Raw genomic sequence first — 22,081 nt, forward strand, 5'->3', positions numbered from 1 at the left:
ACTGTCTTGTGTAAGGAAAGGTTCTGTGCTGCCCACTCCACAGCTAGAGCTTGATCTATGGGACTGTGCAGCCTAAAGCCCTGACCCCAGCTCCCTGCCCCACATCATTGCAGGCACTTCCAGCGTGGCCTCCAAGTACGAAGAGCTGGAGTGCCTCTACGCAGCTGTCGGGAAGGTCATCTACGAGGGGCTCACTAACTATGAGAAGGCCACCAACGCCAACCCCTCGCAACTCTTCGGTGAGTACCTGTGTGATTTGTCCAGCTGGGGTTCACTTGGACTGTGGTCCCTGCTCCCTGGACAGCTGTCTTGGGAAATGCGGGGGGGGGCTTTGCTGCCTTGGGTTCTGCGTTCTGTCTATCACTCGTGCTTCCTCCTCTGAGTCTTTTGCTCATCCCCAGTGCACTCTTGACTTGAAGATTGCCCGTGCACTGGTGGGTAAATTGCTGCCTCCTGGGCTGTGTCCGAGAAAGACAGACCTAGATAATCAGGGCAGCTGAATAACTGCCCCAGATACCCAGAAGTCCAACTTAGACGCCTTGCCCCTTACCACTCTAGTCCTTAGAATTGGGTTGCTACCATAATTTTTTCCCTATCATATTAATGTCATTGTGTAAAACTTGGGAAATCAATATTCTTAGAAAAGTTACCTATAAACCTCTCAATTCATTAGTAGTAAGTACTAATAGGTTGGCATGTATTTTTTTTTAACTTAATTTTTTTTGGAGGGGTGGTTTTGTTTCTTTGTTTTCCAAGACAAGGTTTCTCTGTGTACCCATGCTGTCCTGGAACTCAGTCTGTAGACCAGTCTGGCCTTAAACTCAGAGATCTGCTTGCCTCTGCCTCCCGAGTACCAGAATTAAAATGTGTGCACCCCCACTACCTAGCCCTGTTTTTATTTCTTCTTATGTTTATGCATGTGTGTGTTATCTTCCCAATCCCTTTATCTTGTTTTCTATACATAAAAAGATCCGTAACCCGCACTCGTTACACAAATGCTTGTGTCTGAACCTGTGTTCTAAATGGTTTCAGTTGCTAATGTCACAGACATGTACTGCTTTCCTAAACTGGCTGCTCTCTGAAACGCAGGGCCTGGGTGTATTTGCTTTAATCAGTCTGTCTTCCTGTTCACACCTGGCTGCTCTAGAGCCAACTGATTGGTTTTTGTGACTTTAAGTGGGGCCATCTTGTGTGCTCTGACTCCTATCACAGGTAAAGGAGCATCTCTGCTTGCTCCTTCTCCAAGGTGCTCAAAGAAGAGCTGACCCCCATGGGCCCTGCCTCCCTCCTCTGTAGGGTGACCCCCATGGGCCCTGCCTCCCTCCTCTGTAGGGTGACTACAGGCTGGGGTGTCTCATGGTGATTGGCTGTGCCAAGGTCCTCCTTGTCTGGTGAATTTAGCTCTGTCACTGTTATGTCCTTAGAGGAGAGCAGAGCAGGATACATTCCATTTTTTTCTTTTGTGTGCATTGGTGTTTTGGCTGTATGTGTCAGTATGAGAGTACCTGGTTCCCTGGAACTGGAGTTACAGACAATTGTGAGCTGCCCATGTGGGTGCTGGCAACTGAACCTGAGTCCTCTGGAAGTGCTGTTAACCACTGAGCCATCTCTCCAGCCTCAACACATCCCATATTCAGCATGGATTTGGTTACCTGGCTTAAAATCAGGCTGACTATACAATGGCTGCTGTGCAGAACCAGGTTTAAACAAGGACAAGCCTGAAATTGTCCACACCTGGGATGTTGACACCTATAAATGACAGATGCCCTCTGATGGGTCTTTGATGTGACCCAGGAGTAGGAGTCAAGTTCTCTCAGGGTCAAGATGATTATTAAAGACCTCAGTAGTGGAAGATCTCACTCAGTGTTCCTGTTCTGATCTTGGGCAATTTTCATAGAAGCACGCAATAAATTCTAAAAATTTTCATGTTCAGATAGACTAGACCTTTGTTGTTGTTCTTTTAAGGATTTTGCTCCTGTTTTACTTTCTCCCAAACATCACGGGATAAAAAGCTTTACAGAGGATAATTTGTCAAAGCCTAAGATCCAAAACTGAAGGGAAGAATTTTTTCTTCCTTTTTTTTTTTTTTTTTGTTTTTTGTTTTTGAGACAGGGACAGGGTGTCTCTGTTACAGTCTTGGCTGTCCTGGAACTCACTTTATAAACCAGGCTGGCTTCAAATTTACTGAGATCTACCTGCCTCTGCCTCCCGAGTCCTGGGATTAAAGGTGTGTGCACCACCGCCCAGCAGGGAAGCATGTTTTGTACTGAAGCACAGAAGTCGACTCTGGAGGGTAGGGTAGTGTGGGTAAACTTAAGATTCAGGGTGACAGTTCATGCTTCAGAATGTGAACAGTGTCCTGCAGACAGGAGCTTTTAGAGTTGGCAGAGTTGATGGCTTTAAAAGCACACTTCTGTTACTTAAGAGTTGATGGCTTTAAAAGCACACTTCTGTTACTTAATTTTGCTGTTACTTTGCGTGTATGTGAGGCCCAGGACCTGCCTGTCTTCTGTCTCTGCAATGCTGGGATTACAATTGCTTGTCCCCATTTCTGGCTATGAGATATCAAACTTGGTCCTTCGGCATGCCAGGCAGGCACTGTACTGATGGAATTGTCTCCCCAGGACAGCTGTTATGTCTTTGTAAAATCACTGCTATTCCTGCCCTGCAGGGACACTTATGATCCTCAAGTCAGCCTGTTGCAACAACCCAAGCTACATCGACAGGCTGATCTCTGTCTTTATGCGCTCCCTCCAGAAGATGGTCCGAGAGCATTTAAATCCTCAGGCAGCGTCTGGGAGCACTGAAGCAACTGCAGGTGACAGCCTGGGACTGGTGTTCTTACTCCACGGACTTTGGGGGTCATCTGGGCAGTACAGGTTGTGTTTGAACACTACCGTGAACATCGGTTAGTGTGAAGTTGTGATAATAGGCTCTTGTGGCAGAGTTTTAAAGTCAAAACATGGCTTAGACCAAAAATCAAGTTTAAAATTTGAGGGCGTAAGAATGAAAAGCAACCGAAAGTGGCGAGTCCATGTGAACCTTCACAACCACAGTTATCTATCGCAGTACTTTACGACAAAGTGCCTAATCAGAATTCCTGTTTCTGAAGAGTTATGTCAGGCTCCTACCAACTGAGAGGGGGAGAGCAGTAGCAGTGTGCTGTGTTTCCCATGGCTGCTGAAGGCTTGCCCAGGACCCAAGTGCCAAGTAGCTTCACATAGGATGTGGAGAGGCTGGGGTGCCTGTGCAGGCTCCATCAACTCTGTCACCCCCCGCCCCGTTCTTGTGTTTGGGGCTGCTAGAGGGTACTTTGCAAGATGCAGTCTTAAAGAAGTGACATTTCAGAAAAGGCCTAGAGTGAAAACCTTCATAAGCAGTTTTTGCAGGGCAGTGGCTCCTTTAAGTGCATCTGTAGGGATTGGACCCAGGTATTTGTCCTTTCTCTGCACAGCTGGAACAAGTGAGCTGGTGATGCTGAGCTTGGAGCTTGTGAAGACTCGGCTGGCGGTGATGAGCATGGAGATGCGGAAGAACTTCATCCAGACCATCCTGACCTCCCTCATCGAGAAATCCCCAGATGCCAAGATCCTCCGAGCTGTGGTAAAGATCGTGGAGGAGTGGGTTAAGAATAATTCCCCAATGGCAGCCAATCAGGTAAGCTGCTGGGATGGCTTTCTCTGAAACCCAGGAATATGGAAGCAGTCCCCTCCTACTCTTTTTCCTGACATGTGTGGAATAAGGGCAATGATGGATTGTCCCCACCATAGCTTAGCTTGATCAGGAGTTCCCTGAGCAGGCCAAGCAGATAGACTGATCAGCTGCTCTTCACGGTGGCTTTTCTTTTGTTGAAACACTGTGTGGATCTTATTTGTGAGTTTAGTCTTTAATGGGGTAGAGGTGAGCTGTGAAATGCTGTTGCTGGTGAGAGACTGCCACAAAGGAGGGGGTTTGGCAGATTCTGACTCGTTTCCAAAGTGAGTCGTGGTGGGGAAGATGCTTATTGCTGTGTCTTGACTTTTTGAGTACCCAAGAATAATCACAACCACCTTTGATTTTTTTTTCTTTCTTTAAAAATGAACTGGCTTGATTGCAGTAAATAATAATGTTATTGTTAAAATAATGGGAGCGTGGAGAGTTGGAAAGGTGGCTGTGAAATGCTTTTGGATCTGGGTTTTTCAAGTAGAGGTAATTGGCACTTTCTTTGGGGAAACCGATTTTGTAGACACCTACACTCCGGGAGAAGTCGATCTTGCTCGTGAAAATGATGACTTACATAGAGAAACGCTTCCCAGAAGACCTTGAACTAAATGCCCAGTTTTTGGACCTTGTTAACTATGTTTACAGGTAATCAGCACTGGTCACATTGCCTGTGGGTTCGTAGTGTGGTCTTCCACTTGGCAGTGCAATATGACTTCAATCTTGTACTTGTGTCTAAATTGAGTACTCACTTTGATATTAGGGTGACATACCTTAATGGCATTTCTTTGTCTTTTTTAAAAAGATTTATTTTGTATATGTGGGTGTTTGCCTGGATGTCTGTCTGTCTGTCTGTCTGTCTGTCTGTCTATCTATCTATCTATCTATCTATCTATCTGCAGTATCCCTGGAGGCCAAAAGAGGGCATCAGATCTACTGAAACTGGAGTTACAAAGGGCTGTAGGCAGCCATGTGGGTTCTGGGACTCGAGCCTGACTCCAGGAAGTACAGCTAATGATTTAACTGACCCATCTCAGCAGCACCCTTGCTAGCATTTCTGAGCCCCTGCAGAAGTGTTGCTCAAACTTTCATGGTGGAAACACACCCTGGTGTTCCAGCGGAGTTGGTTTGGGGGAGCTGGTGTACATCGTCGCGAACACTGATCTGGGTGATCCCCTGGCTCTTATGTCTTCTCTTACCTCCTGTCATTGCAGGGATGAGGCACTTTCTGGCAGTGAGCTGACTGCAAAGCTTGAGCCCGCCTTTCTGTCTGGGCTTCGTTGTGCCCAGCCATTGATCAGGGCCAAGTTTTTCGAGGTGTTTGACAACTCTATGAAACGCCGTGTCTATGAGCGCCTGCTGTATATCACCTGTTCCCAGAATTGGGAAGCCATGGGAAGCCATTTCTGGATCAAGCAGTGCATTGAGGTAGAGTGGATAAACTCAACTTCTGTGGCTGAGAGAACCTGGGGGTTTTCTGAGGGGACATAGAAGGCAGCAGGTTATCCTGTGAATTGGTCACTTTTCTGTTGGCTGTGTGAAAGCACCATGACCATGGCAACTTATGAAAGAAAGCATTTAATTGGGCGTATGGTCCAGAGGGTTACAGTCCACAAGGTATAGCTAAGGCATTGCAGCAGGAACAGCTGAGAGCTCACAGACTTCAAGCCACAAGGCTTAGAGCACACTGGGAATGGCAAAAGTCTTTGGAAACCTGAAAGCCCATTTCTAGTGATACACTTCCTCCAACAAGGCCACACCTCCTAATCCTTCCCAAACAGTTCCACTAACTGGGGACCCAGCATTCTAACATGTGAGCCTATGGGGACTGTTCTCATCAAATCACTGCGTCCTACAATATAAGGAGGTATAGAAGTATCCCATCTTGCACCTGTTCTTGTCCCACTGCAGGGGAGACAAACAGGCCTTGTTGATAATTAGAAGTAGGGACTTAAGACAACATTTCTCATCTTACTGTGAACCCATATCAGAAAGCCAGAAGAAACTTTAGTGAGCAGATATTCCTTCATCTTCACTTAGAAACGTCTTTAAATTTCATCTGTCTCAAAAGTTGAGTGGATGTTGAGGTTGTCATCTCCTCAGTCACAAACAGCGTGGGCAGCTTGCCAGTGCTGTTGCTTTGGGTTCCTTGGTGTGAGGATTTGGGCCTGGGGCAGCAGCAGGCAGGCATGTGCAGTCTGTGAAGTCGAGCCTGCAGAGGGCTTGCTCTTTCCCTAGGAGGGAAGTCTGCCGTGAGGATCGCAGGGAACTCCTGGGCCACTCTTGCTCAAAAGTTTCAGGCACAGGCCGCTGGTTTGTCGGGTTACTAGTGCTTAGCAGACTCACACCATCTAGAGAGAGTGAAACCAGCTTTCCCTTCGGAGACAGCTGCAGCAAACAGTTCTTAAATTCATCTTTCAATGAATCGAAGGGACCTGTTCTGGATGGACCTCAGTGACAGCCGGTTGCCATGGGTCCTGTTTATGAAGAATTGATGCTTTCTCAGTGCCTAGGGCAGCATAAGCAGCGGCCCTGTAGTGATCTGCAGGGGCTGCTACACTGCAGATGTCCTCAGGAAGTGCTGAGAACACAAGGGGACCACAGAGGCAGTCAAGGGTGATAGCACATCACAGAAGATCTTAGGTGCTCTCGGTCCCCGAAGAGTATGGGCTGGTTCTCTGCAGCTATACGAAGTCTTTGATGGGTTCGGAGAGAGAAAAGTCATGGGGCTGGTTGTGTGCAGAGAGATGATTCTGAGAGAGGGGGTCTGAAGATGGCCTAGGAGGCTCCCTGGCTGGACTGGGGGCTGTGCTGCCTGAAGTGAGAAGGAACGGCAGAAGGAAGTGAAGCAGAGGGCTCTTCCTGGGTGAGGTCTCTGCGGCAGAGGGGAGGATCAACTGAGAAGCAAGTTCAGGCCTGCAGCTGACCTGGGTTGGGTGCTGTGACCTGAGTTATGGGCCTGCACTGTCTGTCTGTGTCTGTTCTGATGTCTAGGTGTTCACACACTCCCAGTGCCAGGTGTCGGCTTTAAAATGGTCTTCTTTCCTGTGATCCTCTAGCTCCTCCTGGCCGTGTGTGAGAAGAGCACGGCCATCGGTACCAGCTGCCAGGGAGCTATGCTTCCATCCATTACCAATGTCATCAACCTGGCCGACAGCCATGACCGGGCTGCCTTTGCCATGGTCACACATGTCAAGCAGGAGCCTCGGGAACGAGAGAGCAGTGAGTCTAAAGAGGAGGTGAGTCTCTGGCTGCCTGGATGGAGTTACCACTCATTTTGAGTTGGCAGGAGCATTAAGAGCTTGTTTCTACCCAAAAGCCTGAGTTTAGACTTTTGCCATTAAAAAGATCTTAGTTGCATACCTATTTGCTGGCGTCATTCTGAACCAGTTCTACTTGGAACAGGGGAATTGATTTGGTTTTTGAAAAACCTCTGCTGTGGTGCTGGTCTTGAACTAGAAGTGATACCCACCGTGTAGGAACCCAGTGCCAAGCCCTCCTTCTGGGAGCCTTGTGTATTGCCACCTGGTCCTAGATGGGCAACATGGAGCTGAAAGAGTGTCTGAAGAAAAGCATTTCTGCCAAGGCTGGTGCCATAGTCTTCTCAGCTCTCCTGGTTCTCCATTCTTCTCATGGAAGTGCATATGCCAGCACTCTAGGCCACTGGCTTTGGGAAGCACAGCCTGTTGGGGTGTCGATTTTAGAAGAAAGCCTTCAGCGACAAGGGAGAACACTTGTTTCCTTTGCTCTAAGGGGGAAGTTGGGCTGGGATTGTACTTGGTTGGTAGAGTTCTTCGTATCAGGAGTGAAGGCCTGGGTTTGATCCGTAGCACAATTCAGTTAAGGAAGAAGTATGGCTAATCAGGTCATTCGAGGTCTTGCTGTAATCGGAGTGACATCAGTAACTATCTTTGGTGACTCATCAAAGGCAATATAGTGGATAGTGTAGTTGGCCTGTTGACTTTGGGGGATAGTTCCTGATTTCTTAGTTGATTGTGACTTAAGAACTTGGAGACAGAAAGTTCATTCTTGTGTGTGACATAGCAGGCACTAACCCAGGTCTGTCCTGTGCAGTGACCCCAGCAACATCAACATGACTGAACAAGGCTTTGGGCAAGCCGTGCTGCATCCCAACAAGTGATAATGCTTTTTTCATTCCAATGATGTTTGTGCTATTTATTTTGCTTCCTATAACTCAGATACAGAAGCATATGGTCATCCTTCCACAGTTGTGTGAGAGAGAGATGCAGTGGGGTGCAAGGTGAACGTGAGCCAGAGTACCATGGTGACGGGGATGCCGAAATGAAACACATCTGTATGTAAATGTCTTCCATCTGAAATGCTTAGGAACAGAAGCATTGCACATTTTGAGTGTTTCTGGATTTTGAAAGTTCATTTTTTTTTCTTTATAAAATAATATTTTTTGTTTACTTTTTTGTTTATTTTTTTTTAGTTGTTGAAAAAAAATTTCTGCCTCCTCCCCATTTCCCTCCCCCTCCTCCCACACATTGCCGCCTACCCCTATTCCTCTCCCCCTCTCCCCACTCCATTCCCCCTCCCTCTCGAGAATGAAGAGCAGTCCAGATTCCCTGCCCTGCGGGAAGTCCAAGGTCCTCCCCCTTCTATCCAGGTCCAGGAGGGTGAGCATCTAAACAGGTTAGGTTCCCACAAAGCCAGTTCATGTATTAGGATCGAAACCTAGTGCCATTGTCCTTGGCTTCTCATTAGCCTTCATTGTCCGCCATGTTCAGAAAGTTTGATTTCATCCCATGCTTATTCAGTCCCAGTACCGCTGGCCTTGGTGAGCTCCCAATAAATCAGTTCCACTGTCACAGTGCGTGGGTACACCCCTCGTGGTCCTGACTTCCTTGCTCATGTTCTCCCTTTTTCTGCTCCTCATTTGGATCTTAAGAGCTCAGTCCGGTGCTCCAATTTGGGTCTCTGTCTCTATCTCGATCCATCGCCAGATGAAGGTTCTAAGGTGATGTACAAGCTATTCATCAGTATGGCTTTAGGATAGGGTCATTTCAGGTTCCCTCTCCTCAGTTGCCCAAGGTACTATCTGGGGACATCTCCCTGGACACCTGCGAGCCCCTCTAGAGTCAAGTCTCTTGCCAACCCTAAGATGGCTCCCTTAATTAGGATATATATTTCTCTGCTCCCGTGCCCACCCTTCCTTTATCCCAACATCTCATTTCCCCAAGCTCCCCCCATCCTCCCCTTCTCACGTTTCTCACCCCATTTCCCCTTAGCCCTATGCCACCTCACCCCCAAGTTCCCAGTTTTTGCCTGGCAATCTTGTCTACTTCCCATAACCAGGCGGATGACTATATGTTTTTCTTTGGGTTCACCTTCTTATTTAGCTTCTCTCAGATCACAAATTATATCCTCAATGTGATATATTACTTATGGCTAGAAACCAATTATGAGTGAGTACATCCCATGTTCATCTTTTTGGGTCTGAGATACCTCACTCAGGATAGTGTTTTCCATTTCCATCCAATTGCATGCAAAATTCGCGAAGTCATTGTTTTTTACCGCTGAGTAGTACTCTAATATGTATATATTCCACACTTTCTTCATCCATTCTTCCATTGAAGGGCATCTAGGTTGTTTCCAGGTTCTGGCTATTACAAATAATGCTGCTATGAACATAGTTGAACAAATGCTTTTGCCATATGATAGGGCATCTCTTGGGTATATTCCCAAGAGTGGTATTACTGGATCTTGGGGTAGGCTGATCCCGAATTTCCTGAGAAATCACCACACTGATTTCCAAAGTGGTTGCACAAGTTTGCATTCCCACCAGCAATGGATGAGTGTGCCCCTTACTCCACAACCTCTCCAGCAAAGGCTATCATTGGTGTTTTTTATTTTAGTCATTCTGACAGGTGTAAGATGATATCTCAAAGTTGTTTTGATTTGCATTTCCCTGATCGCTAAGGAGGTAGGGCATGATCTTAAGTGTCTTTTGGCCATTTGAACTTCTTCTGTTGAGAATTATCTGTTCAGCTCAGTGCCCCATTTTATAATTGGGTTGATTAGCATTTTAAAGTCTAGTTTCTTGAGTTCTTTATATATTTTGGAGATCAGACCTGTTTTGGAGATCAGACCTATTTTGGAGATCAGACCTGGAGATTGTCTGTTGCGGGGTTTGTTGACTTTTTGTCTTAGTGACAGTATCCTTTGCTTTACAGAAGCTTCTCAGTTTTAGGACGTCCCATTTATTCAATGTTTCCCTTAATGTCTGTGCTCCTGAGGATATACGAAGGAAGTGATCTCCTGTGCCCATATGTTGTAGAGTACTTCCCACTTTCTCTTCTATCAGGTTCAGTGTGTTCAGCCTGATATTGAGGTCTTTAATCCATTTGGACTTGAGTTTTGTGCATGGTGATAGATATGGATCTATTTTCATTCTTCTACAGGTTGACAACCAGTTCTGCCAGCATCATTTGTTGAAGATGCTTTCTTTCTTCCATTGAATATTTTTAGCTCCTTTATCAAAAATCAGGTGTTCATAGGTTTGTGGGTTAAAATTCGGGTCTTCTACTCTATTCCATTGATGGACTTTTCTGTTTTTATGCCAATACCAAGCTATTTTCAATATTGAAGCTCTGTAATAGAGTTTGAAGTCAGGGATGGTAATGCCTCCAGAAGTTCCTTTATTGTATAATATTGTTTTGGCTATCCTGGGTTTTTTGTTTTTCCATATAAAGTTGATTATTGTTCTCTTAAGGTCTGTGAAGAATTTTGATGGGAATTTGATGGGGATTGCATTGAATCTATAAATTGCTTTTGGTAGAATTGCCATTTTTACTATGTTGATCCTCCCAATCCAAGAGCAAGGGAGGTCTTTCCATTTTCTGGTGTCTTCTTCAATTTCTTTCTTCAAAGACTTAAAGTTCTTGTCAAATAGATCTTTCACTTTTTTAGTTAGAGTTACCCCAAGATATTTTATGCTATTTGTGGCTATCGTGAAAGGTGATGCTTCTCTGATTTCCCTCTCTGCTTCCTTTTCCTTTGTGTATAGGAGGGCAACTGATTTTTTGGAGTTGATCTTGTATTCTGCCACATTACTAAAGGTGTTTATCAGCTGTAGGAGTTCTTTTCTGGAGTTTTTGGGTCGCTTATGTACGCTATCATATCATCTGCAAATAATGAAAGTTTAACTTCTTCCTTTCCAATTCGAATCCCTTTGATCCCCTTATGTTGTCTTATTGCTATTGCAATATATGAAGCACTATATTGAAGACGTATGGAGAGAGTGGACAGCCTTGTCGTGTTCCTGATTTTAGTGGGATGGCTTTGAGTTTCTCTCCATTTAATTTGAAGTTAGCTGCCGGCTTGCTATAAATAGCTTTTATTATAGTTAGGTATGACCCTTGTATCCCTAATCTCTCCAAGACCTTTATCATAAAAGGATGTTGAATTTTGTCAAATGCTTTTTTAGCATCTAATGAAATGATCATATGATTTTTTTCTTTCAGTTTATTTATATGATAGATTACATTGATAGATTTTCGTATGTTGAACCAGCCCTGCATCCCTGGGATGAAGCCTACTTGATCATAATGGATAATTTTTCTAATGTGTTCTTGGATTCGGTTTGCCGGTATTTTATTGAAGATTTTCGCATCGATGTTCATGAGTGAGATTGGCCTGTAATTCTCTTTCTTGGTTGTTGAGTCTTTGTGTGGTTTTGGTATCAGGGTAACTGTAGCTTCATAAAAGGAATTTGGCAATGATTTTTCTGTTTCTATATTGTGAAATACATTAAGGAGTATAGGTATTAGGTCTTCTTGGAAGTTCTGGTAGAATTCTGCATTGAAACCATCTGGACCTGGGCTTTTTTTGGTAGGGAGGTTTTTTATAACAACTTCTAATTCTTCGCAACTAACAGGTCTATTTAGATTGTTCACCTGGTCCTGGTCTAACTTTGGTATATGGTACTTATCTAAAAAAGTGTCCATTTCTTTAACATTTTCCAATTTTGTGGCATACAGGCTTTTGTAGTAAGATCTAATGATTTTCTGAATTTCCTCTGTGTCTGTGGTTATGTCCCCCTTTTCATTTCTGATTTTGTGTTAATTTGCGTATTCTCTTTCCGCCGTTTGATTAGTTTGGATAGGGGTTTATCAATCTTGTTGATTTTTCTCCAAGAACCAGCTTTTTGTTTCATTGATTCTTTGGATTGTTTTCTGTGTTTCTATTTTGTTGATTTCAGCCCTTAGTTTGATTATTTCCAGTCTTCTACTCCTCCTAGGTGAGTCTGCTTCTTTTTTTTTCTAGAGCTTTCAGGTGGGCTGTTAGGTCTCCAATGTGTGCTTTCTCTGTTTTCTTTAAGTGGGCACTTAGTGCTATGAACTTTCCTCTTAGCACTGCTTTCATAGTGTCCCATAGGTTTGAGTATGTTAAGTCTTTATTTTCATTGAATTCAAGAAAGACTTTAATTTCTTTCTTTATTTCTTCCTTGATCCAGGTGTAGTTCAGTAGTTGACTGTTCAGTTTCCATGAGTTTGTAGGCTTTCTGGGAGTAGCATTGTTGTTGAATTCTAACTTTAATCCATGGTGATCCGATAAGACACAGGTGGTTACTAATATTTTTTTGTAACTGTTTAAGTTTGCTTTGTTACCTAGTATGTGGTCAATTTTCGAGAAGGTTCCATGAGCTGCAGAGAAGAAGGTATATTCTTTCCTATTTGGGTGGAATGTTCTATAGATGTCTGTTAAGTCCATTTGATTCATTACCTCCCTTAATCCTCTTATTTCTCTGTTAGTGTTGGGTTTCTGTCTGAATGACCTGTCCATTGGTGAGAGAGGAGTGTTTGAAATCTCCTACTACTAGTGTGTGTGGTTTGATGACTGCCTTGAGTTTTAGTAATGTTTCTTTTACGTAAGTGGGTGCTTTTATATTAGGGGCATAGATATTCAGGATTGAGACTTTGTCCTGATGAATTGTTCCTGTTATGTGTAAAAAATGTCCATCTCCATCTCTTCTGATTGATTTTAGTTTGAAGTCAACTTTGTTAGAAATTAGTATGGCCACACCTGCTTGTTTCTTAGGTCCATTTGCTTGATAAACCTTTTCCCAGCCCTTTACTCTGAGTAGATGTCTGTCTTTGTGGTTGAGGTGTATTTCTTGTAAACAGCAGAATGTTGGATCCTGTTTTTGTATCCAATCTCTTAGCCTGTGCCTCTTTATAGGTAAGTTGAGTCCATTGATATTAAGTTATATTAATGACCAGTGGTTGTTAACTCCGGTCATTTTTTCTTCTTCTTTTTTTTTTGGTAGTAGAGTTCATGTGTTTCCCTTCTTCGAGTTGTGCTGGTGAAGGGTCACTAGATATCTGAGTTATTGTGGGCATTGTTGGACTCCTTGGGTTGTGATTTTCCTTCTATTACTTTCTGTAAGGCTGGATTTGTGGCTACGTATTGTTTAAATTTGTTTTTATCCTGGAAAATTTTGTTTTCTCCATTTATAGTAAACGAAAGCTTGGCTGGGTATAGTAGTCTGGGCTTGCATCCATGGTCTTTTAGTTTCTGCAGTACATCTATCCAGGACCTTCTGGCTTTCATGGTTTCCATAGAGAAGTCAGGTGTAAGTCTGATAGGTTTACCTTTATAAGTAACTTGGCCTTTTTCCTTTGCAGCTCTTAATATTCTTTCTTTATTCTGTATATTTTGTGTTTTGATTATTATATGGCGAGGAGATGGTTTTTTTTTTTTTTTTTTTTTTTTTTTTTTTTTTTTTTTTTTTTTTTTGGTCCAGTCTATTCGGTGTTTTGTATGCTTCTTGAACCTTCAAAGGAATATCTTTCTTTATGTTGGGAAAGTTTTCTTCTATAATTTCATTAAATATATTTTCTGGATCGTTGAGCTGTACTTCTTCTCCTTCTTCTACCCCTATTATTCTTAGGTTTGGTCTTTTTATTATGTCCCAGGTTTCCTGAATGTTTTGTGATGAGAATTTGTTGGTTTTGCTGTTTTCTTTGATCAGTGTGTTTATTTTCTCTATGGTATCTTCAGTGTCTGATATTCTTTCTTCTATCTCTTGTAATCTGTTGGTAGTACTTGTCTCTGTAGTTTCTGTTCATTTACCCAGATTTTTCATCTCCATCCTTCCCTCGGTTTGTGTTTTCTTCATTACTTCCATTTCATTCTTCAAGTCTTGAACCGCTTCCCTTACCTGTTTGATTGCTTTTTCTTGTTACTCTTGGTTTTCTTGTGTATCTTTGAGCGATTTATTCATTTCCTCTACCTTTTTGTTTGTAATCTCTAATTGTTTATGGCAGTTTTTCACCTCCTGTTTAAGGTCCTCTATTATTTTCATATAATTCACTTTTGAGTCGATTTCTTCTAATTCTTCTGGAGTAGGGTGTACAATTCTTCTTATTTCAGGATCCCTGGATTCTGGTGATGACATGTTGCCTTTCAGGTTGTTAGAGGAATTCTTGCATTGGCGCCTTCCCATCTCTTCCTTCAAATGGAGCCAGGAGAGGCCTGGTGTCTTGGTCCAGTCTTTGCAGTGACTGACTCTCTGGGTGTATCTCTTCAGTGTAGAAGCAGGAACCATTCCCGTCCAGATGGAACTCCTCAGCACCAAAACATGGACGCCTGGTAGTCCAGTGACCCGCGGACAAAAGGGCGAACTTGGGGGGCAGGGCGGGGTCAAGTAGAACACAGGAGACCCTGCTGTGCAAGCTGAAGGTCCCCGTGATCCCTTTCAGGGGTCCTTGAGGCCTGACCCATAGGCAGGCACTCACCGCTCTGGGTGGGTAGCCTTAGTGTAGGAACAGGAAACTGTTCCCAAACAACGCAGGCTCGGGGGCGGGGTCGTGTGTAGGGAAGACAGCCCTGCAGAAGGAGCTGGGGGAGGGGGGTTTGTGCTGTCTTCCGGGACAATCCGCCCCTGGATAGCACACACTCACCTGTCCAGATGGAACTCCTCAGCACCTAAACAGGGATGCCTGGTAGCCCAATGAGCCAGGGACAAAAGGAAGAACATGGCAGGCAGGGTGGGGTCCAGTAGAGCACAGGAGACCCTGCAGCACAAGCTGAAGGTGCCTGGGCTCCCTTGCAGAGGACCTTGAGGCCCGCCCAGTATGCAGGCACTCACTTCTCTGGGTGGGTAGTCATAGTGTAGGAGCGGAAAACTGTTCTTGAACAAAGGACCTAGCAGACAGCAGGGCAGGCTTGGGGGGGGGGGGGGCTGGGAGGCTGGTTCGTGTGTAAGAAAGACAACCCTGCAGCAGGAGCTGGGGGAAGGGCGTTTGTGCTTTCTTCCAGGATAATCCGCCCCTGGATAGGACACACTCACCCGTCCCGATGGAACTCCTCAGCACCTAAACAGGGACGCCTGGTAGCCCAATGAGCCGGGGACAAAAGGAAGCTGAAAGTTCATTTTTTAACCATCTGAGAACCCAAATTTTGAAGTCTGAAATGCTATAAAACCCTAAAATTTGAGCATCATGTGGGTCTTTGTTTCACATTTGAAGCCTTTTACTTTTGGTGGCTCTCAGATTAGAGCTGCTCAGCCTATACTCTAGGAGAAGCTTCTAGAAAACTAAAGGGAGGTGTGGAGACCTGGCTCAGTGCTTAAAGCACCTGCTGCCCTCTCAGAGGAGATCAGGTCCCAGCAACAGTGGGTGGCTCACAGCCGTCTGGTTCTCCAGCTCTGGGGGACCTGACACCTCTTCTGGCCCCCATGGACATCTGTGCTCACGTGCACACTCCCTACAGACACTTGATGTACACAGAATTAAAATCTTTTTTAAAGTGGTCAGTGGTTGATAAGAGCTGTGTTTGTTGGGTTCTTGTGAACTCCTTGACCTCCTGCATTCCCTTGTCTTGTTTAGGACGTAGAGATAGATATTGAGCTGGCCCCTGGCGACCAGACCAGCACACCCAAAACCAAAGAGCTTTCTGAGAAGGACATCGGGAACCAGCTGCACATGCTCACCAACAGACACGACAAGTTTCTCGATACTCTCCGGGAAGTGAAGGTCTGTGGGCAAGTTTGGGAGTGAATATCTTCTGCCTCCATCTTATTTCAGAACAGGGTCTTTCCCCACCAGTATTAATTTTTCTCTCACCAGTTTCCCTTGAGTTTTTCTTCCTACCCCAGTTAAAACTATTCTAATGCTGGGAGAGTTTGGATTCGACATTTAATATAACCAAGGAAGCAGATAGAAGATTTTGTGGGGAAAAAATAGGCATTGGTTTCTCTGCCACTTAGTGCCCTGTGGGAACGGTGAAATCATTTACTGCCGCCTGTAATGAGCAGTGACTCTCGGTTCTTACTCAAGCACCTCAAATCAGGAGACTCGGCAAAGTGTGAAGGCGGACTGGATGTATGGGAAAGAGCTTCCCCATGTGCCCGCTGTGGGTGGCATTACTGTATTTTCACTCTGTGACCAAGGTTTTGTGCACACAGTCACTTTTGAGAAGTAAAATCAGTGGTGCTGTTTATATCAGGACTAGTAGGAAGGAAAACCAATTAGTTGCCAGTAATTTCTATATTACATTTTCTTGGTAAGCAGCCTGGCCTTCCAGTGTCCGCATGGATATAGGTGATGCACCATGTGCTGCCATTAATGCTAGAAAGGAGGGGTGTGGGCCTGTCCCCAGGCTCAGGGGGCTGACTCGGCTGCAGCCTCGGTGTCCCTTTGACAGGGATGCAAAAGGCACATGACTCACCTGAGCCATCCTCTTCTGCCCACAGACGGGGGCGCTGCTCAGTGCCTTTGTCCAGCTGTGCCACATTTCTACAACGCTGGCCGAGAAGACCTGGGTCCAGCTCTTCCCAAGGCTGTGGAAAATCCTCTCCGACAGACAGCAGCACGTGAGTCACGTCTGAAAATCATTGCTGCGAGAATGTAGTTTTAAGCCAAGCGGTGGTGGCGCACGCCTTTAATCCCAGCACTTGGGAAGCAGAGGCAGGCGGATCTCTGTGAGTTCAAGACCAGCCTGGTCTGCAAGCACTAGTTCCAGGACAGGCTCCAAAACCACAGAGAAACCCTGTCTCAGAATAAAAAAAAAAAAAAAAAAAAAAAAAAAGAATGTAGTTTTAGCTTTTAATAGATAATCCTAAATGAACACCATTCTGGGTTCCAGAGTATGATAAAACTACTGACTCTCACCCAAGGACCAGTTATCATAGTGCTACAAGTGATGAGGGAGAGGCCAGGGGTGTGTGTGTGTGAGAGAGAGAGAGACTCTCAGTATATCTCAGTTTAGCCACAAGATCCCCTCATAGCCCAGGCTGGCCTACACTAGCCATCCTCCTGACTTGACCTCTCCAGTCCTGGATTGCAGTGTACAGCGGCACACCTGGTCCAGGCTTGTCGGTTTTCGGATGAAGACCTGAAACGGCTCACTCTTGATTCTAGGCACTGGCAGGAGAGATCAGCCCATTCCTGTGCAGTGGCAGTCACCAGGTGCAGCGTGATTGTCAGCCCAGTGCATTAAACTGCTTTGTGGAAGCCATGTCCCAGTGTGTCCCCCCAATTCCCATGCGACCCTGCGTGCTGAAGTATCTGGGGAAGACTCACAACCTCTGGTTCCGTTCAACGTTGATGCTGGAGCACCAGGCCTTTGAGAAAGGGCTGAGTCTGCCGATCAAACCGAAGCAAACAGCCGAGTTTTACGAGCAGGAGAGCATAACGCCACCTCAGCAGGTGAGTCCTCATCCCTTCGGTGACTCTCAGTAAGTACCTCTCCCCGGAGGTTCACAGGTGTGCTCCCGGAGAGTTCCTTTGTTGACTAGAAGTCTGTGTTTGACCCAAGCACTCAGAACCAGTGATTGCCTTTAGGAGATACTGGATTCCCTTGCTGAGCTGTACTCCCTGTTACAAGAGGAAGACATGTGGGCCGGCCTGTGGCAGAAGCGCTGCAAGTTCTCGGAGACGGCAACCGCCATTGCTTATGAGCAGCACGGCTTCTTTGAGCAGGTGATGGCTTTGGGTGATGCCTGGTGGATTTCACTGCTGGTCTTCCTTACTGTAACGTGCTTAAGTTACAGTACGTTCACACTTGGGGAGATTATACTTTTCATTGAGTGTTGTTGTTGTTTGTTGAAGTACTGAGAATGGAACCCACAACTTCAGTAAGCCTCCTCTACCCCAGCCATACTGCACTATCTGCTCATGAAGACCTTTCTAAGCCTCGGAAGCCTTGGTGCTTGCCTTACATAGTTTAAACTTTTAAATGGTATGTGCCTGTATGTTCACACATATGAACACATGTATCCGTGACACATGGACAGCCTTGTGTAGTCCGTTCTCTCCTTCCGCCTTTACCTGGGCTCTCGGGCTCAGACTCGGGTCTGTAAGCCTTTACCTGCTGAGCCATCTTTACCTCGGTCTTCTGGTGTCAGAAGCTAGCACAGGTGACTCTGCTGGAAATAGTGGGTCGATGCACTCAGTCCTCGGCCTCATGCTTCCTGTGTAGCACAGCACTGACTTCAGAGTGAATCTCGGCCCCATGTAGGATGCTGAGGCCCAGAACAGAACACATTTGTGTGCCCAGTGGCCTTCTCTGGCACCTTTGTGAGGGCTGTCCTTTTGTCTCTTAGTAGGTGAGCTGTGGGCATCAGGTAGCCGTGGACTGGAAGGCTGTAGGGTTTCTCAGTTCCTGTCCAGCTTGCCCAAGTTAAGAAGACGAGTGTTGTGGTGGGAATGGTGGGCCGCTTCCCGCCTCCCAGCTCCCGGCCACCAGCTAGCTTTACCCAAAATAATTACATGGAAACTGTATTCTTTTAAACACTGCTTGGCCCATTAGTTTCAGCCTCTTAGGCTAGCTCTCACATCTTGATTAGCCCATTTCTATTCATCTGTGTAGCACCGTGAGGTGGTAGCTTACCAGGAAAGAGCTTAACCTGCTTTCGTCTCAGAGAGGAGAGGCATGGCGTCTGTTTGAATCTGCTTCTTTCTCCCAGCATTCTGTTTTGTCTACTCCGCCTACCTAATTTTTTGTCCTATCAGGGTCAAGGCAGTTTCTTTATTAACCAATGAAAGTAACAAATAGACCCTCCTCCATCAGACGAGGAAAACACTTTCTCCTCAGTAGTCTAATTGCACTGTTACTTTTTTAGGCCCAAGAATCCTACGAAAAGGCAATGGACAAAGCCAAAAAGGAACATGAGCGGAGTAATGCCTCCCCTGCCATTTTCCCTGAGTACCAGCTGTGGGAGGACCACTGGATTAGGTGAGCGGAGCAGGCCTTGTATGTGTGGGATACACGCATGCCAGGGCGCATGCCAGGGCGCATGTATGGCTCTCCGAGGGCAGCTATGGCCTTCATCCTCTCCTTCCACGGTGTTCCTCTAAGTACCTCAGGCTTGGTGGCAAGCAGCTTTACCCACGGAGATATCTTGCCAGCCCAGCAAACAACAGATTTCTAACACAGTCCAGTCCAGAGATACAGAGATTCGATATGTGTGTGCCAAGGAATAATGGCAGAGAAACACTACAGTCTTTGTTTTTCTTTGTTAGGCCAGAAAACTGTAAGCACGATAAAGCACTGTAGTCACAGCATACAGCTGTTTGTCTGGAACCTGAGCTAAGGTGTCTCGCAGCACTCACTGGCATCTCATGGCATGCGGTCATAGGCATCATGAAGGGGGGCTCAAGGCTGTAGTAGTTACATAGTTCAACATGCTGGATATTTCCAGAAGCGTCTCAGGTTCATTATGTGTTTGATTTTAGGCTACTGTGTGCTTGTATGTCTAGAGCCAGTTAGTATCACTAACTACCTGGCCACCTGGGATTCAGTTATGTGACTCCATATGAATCCCCTGGTATAGAAGTGTATGGATGGACTGGGCATGGGGGCACACACCCTTAATCCCAACACAGTAGAAGCAGAGGCAGGCAGAGCTCTGAGTTTGAGGCCAGTGTGGGCTGTATAGAAAGACCCTGTCAGGGGACAGACAGTCTTAATGAATGAATTAAAGAAGCAAGGGAACGTGTCTCTGTCAGTTCATCCTGAGTTTTCTCAAAAGGGTTGCTTGCTACAGAATCTGAGAAACTAATGTCATGTATAATTAAATGTACTAGTTAGGAACCAGTCATTGCTGCCTTCCCTCAGGGGCCGTGTGGTCATAGGACAGGCAGGTCTCCTGAGGGCAAGTGGGAATATCGTCCCACAGCAGTCTGTACTCCAGCCCTCTTCTCCTCTGTAGTGATGCTGTCTTCAAACCCTTTGCCTTTCCAAGTCTGTCAGTGTGTTGTCCTGACTGAGCTACTTTGACCCTGGTCTCCTAGGTGCTCCAAGGAACTGAACCAGTGGGAAGCCTTGACTGAGTTTGGCCAGTCCAAAGGTCACATAAATCCCTACCTGGTCCTGGAATGTGCATGGAGGGTCTCCAACTGGACTGCCATGAAGGAGGCACTGGTGCAGGTAAGACCCTTGTCATGTGCTGTTAGCAAGGACCACGTTGCCTGTCTTTCTGTCACAGAAATCTTGCCTAGATCTGAGTAAGTTTGGTATTAATTGAGCATTTAGTGTGTGTGTGTGTGTGTGCACGCGCGCGCGCGGTACCTGTAGAGACCAGAAGAGGACGTTAGATCTCCTGGGGCTGGAGTTAGGGGTGTACTGGCGGTTATAAACTGTCTGTTGTGAATGTTCATACCAGACTCAGGTGCTCTGCAAGAGCAACAGGTATTCTAGATCTGCTAAGCCGTCTCCATCCTCTGTCGTTCAGTTTTATGTACAAATGAGGATTGGGTGTAGAGACCTTAACCTTTGAGAACCAAAATAACATTGTGAAGCAGTTTGGAATAATTAAGTTGAAAGTGTTGGTGTATTTTTGTCGGAAGAATCATCAGGACTAACAGAAGATTGGAGCCGGAGCAGCCTAGGCTGATGTGTTTACTGTTATCTGAAAAGCCGCTGATAGGGACAGGCTCTTGTTCTGAAGTGTGTTGGGCATGGTGGTGTGGTGTACAGTGGGAGTGAGGTGTTTATTGGTCTGTGCATATGGCACCATGACAAGAGTGTAGTCTCTGTCTTCTCCCTGGGAGCTTTTGTGGTGCACTCTGCAACCCAGGAGATTGGCTGCTCACCCAAGTTGAGGAGAGGATCTCAGAAGAGCAGTGTAAATGCCTGGCTTCTCTATTGAAAGTCAGTTTTTACTTTAGGGCCAGACTTCTGTGTGTGGCTTTGTGTAATTGGCCAGAGTTGGAGAGCATCATCACCACCTTGGTTGTCGCCCCTCACTCCAGGTGGAGGTCAGCTGTCCGAAGGAGATGGCGTGGAAGGTGAACATGTACCGAGGATACCTGGCCATCTGCCACCCCGAGGAGCAGCAGCTCAGTTTCATAGAGCGCCTGGTGGAAATGGCCAGCAGCCTTGCCATCCGTGAGTGGCGGCGGCTGCCCCATGTGGTGTCCCACGTGCACACACCTCTTCTGCAGGTGGGTATTGCCCCCTCCTAGAGTCCTTAGCGCTGCAGGGAAGCTGAGGTCCATAGATGAGCCAAGCAATAAAGAAAACTTTTTCTCCTGGTTTCATCCTTTCCCCCTGGGAATTCATCCTCAGGAAACGAAGGCCAGAGTCAGAACATCAGGGGAACACAGTGTGGCTTTTCATTTTGGAGCCGAGGATCTGAGACATTCTTAAAAGGGATTGTGATTTTACCATCTGGGCGATGTTTTGGGCACATAACAGTGTGAAGCTACTATTCTGACAGGCACCATCCAGCCTTGAAAAGCTGAAATGACTTGTGCCCCGATATCTTCCTTAGGCTTCAGTAATAATGTTTCTGGTGATTTGTGAAAGAGTACTTTTTTAAAAGATGTATTTATTTATGTATATGAGTGCTCCTTTTACATACATGCCTGCATGACAAAAGAGGGCACCAGATCTCATTACAGATGGTTGTGAGCCACCATGTGGTTGCTGGGAATTGAACTCAGGGACATTGGAGGAGCAGCCAGTGCTCTGAACCATCTCTCCTGCCCATGAAAGAGTACTTTTGAGACTAAACCAGTATGTTAGATTTGTCATGGTATGGATATCGATCTGTTTTGTGTTATAATTAGCACAGTATGGGCTATATATGAACCATCCCAGACAGTCCATTTGGGGTCAGTTTCTAGAGGTAAAAGATCAGAGGCCCACGTTTTGTGACAGGCTTCTTTCTGGGAAGAACAGTGGGGACATCAGAACGTGTTACAGAGAAGCTAGTATTTCATCTGGGGTCTCTTAATCCAATCCTGGGCATCTCTTAAAACACCATAGTTGGTTTAAGAGGTTAAATCCCAGTAAGTTCTGGGGGCAGGAACTCGGGGCAGAGCACTGCAGCTTCTCTAAACATAGCGACTTCCTGTCTGAGATTGTCTCTTCAGGAGCCACAGCTTTAGTGAACAGTGCCTTGTTGCTG

The 22,081-nt window shown here is 45.8% G+C and overlaps 1 protein-coding gene across 12 annotated transcripts in view; it reads left to right on the top strand.

The window, feature by feature from the left end:
* The window catches only part of LOC121464774 (transformation/transcription domain associated protein), a 102,954-nt gene that overhangs the window by 58,137 nt on the left and 22,736 nt on the right, over positions 1–22,081 (top strand). For all 12 annotated transcript variants that reach the window (XM_041677859.1, XM_041677865.1, XM_041677861.1 and 9 more), the window contains 13 exons: positions 114–239; positions 2,672–2,818; positions 3,455–3,657; positions 4,226–4,347; positions 4,914–5,127; positions 6,759–6,938; positions 15,555–15,701; positions 16,421–16,540; positions 17,088–17,375; positions 17,511–17,648; positions 18,791–18,903; positions 19,962–20,097; positions 20,922–21,113. In XM_041677859.1, coding sequence (XP_041533793.1) covers positions 114–239; positions 2,672–2,818; positions 3,455–3,657; positions 4,226–4,347; positions 4,914–5,127; positions 6,759–6,938; positions 15,555–15,701; positions 16,421–16,540; positions 17,088–17,375; positions 17,511–17,648; positions 18,791–18,903; positions 19,962–20,097; positions 20,922–21,113 — 2,126 coding nt within the window. The remainder of the gene's footprint in view (positions 1–113; positions 240–2,671; positions 2,819–3,454; positions 3,658–4,225; positions 4,348–4,913; positions 5,128–6,758; positions 6,939–15,554; positions 15,702–16,420; positions 16,541–17,087; positions 17,376–17,510; positions 17,649–18,790; positions 18,904–19,961; positions 20,098–20,921; positions 21,114–22,081) is intronic.

Source organism: Microtus oregoni, unplaced genomic scaffold, assembly GCF_018167655.1.
Source record: "Microtus oregoni isolate MIOR12 unplaced genomic scaffold, Mior012 000029F_ref0000214, whole genome shotgun sequence".
Taxonomy (NCBI): domain Eukaryota; kingdom Metazoa; phylum Chordata; class Mammalia; order Rodentia; family Cricetidae; genus Microtus; species Microtus oregoni.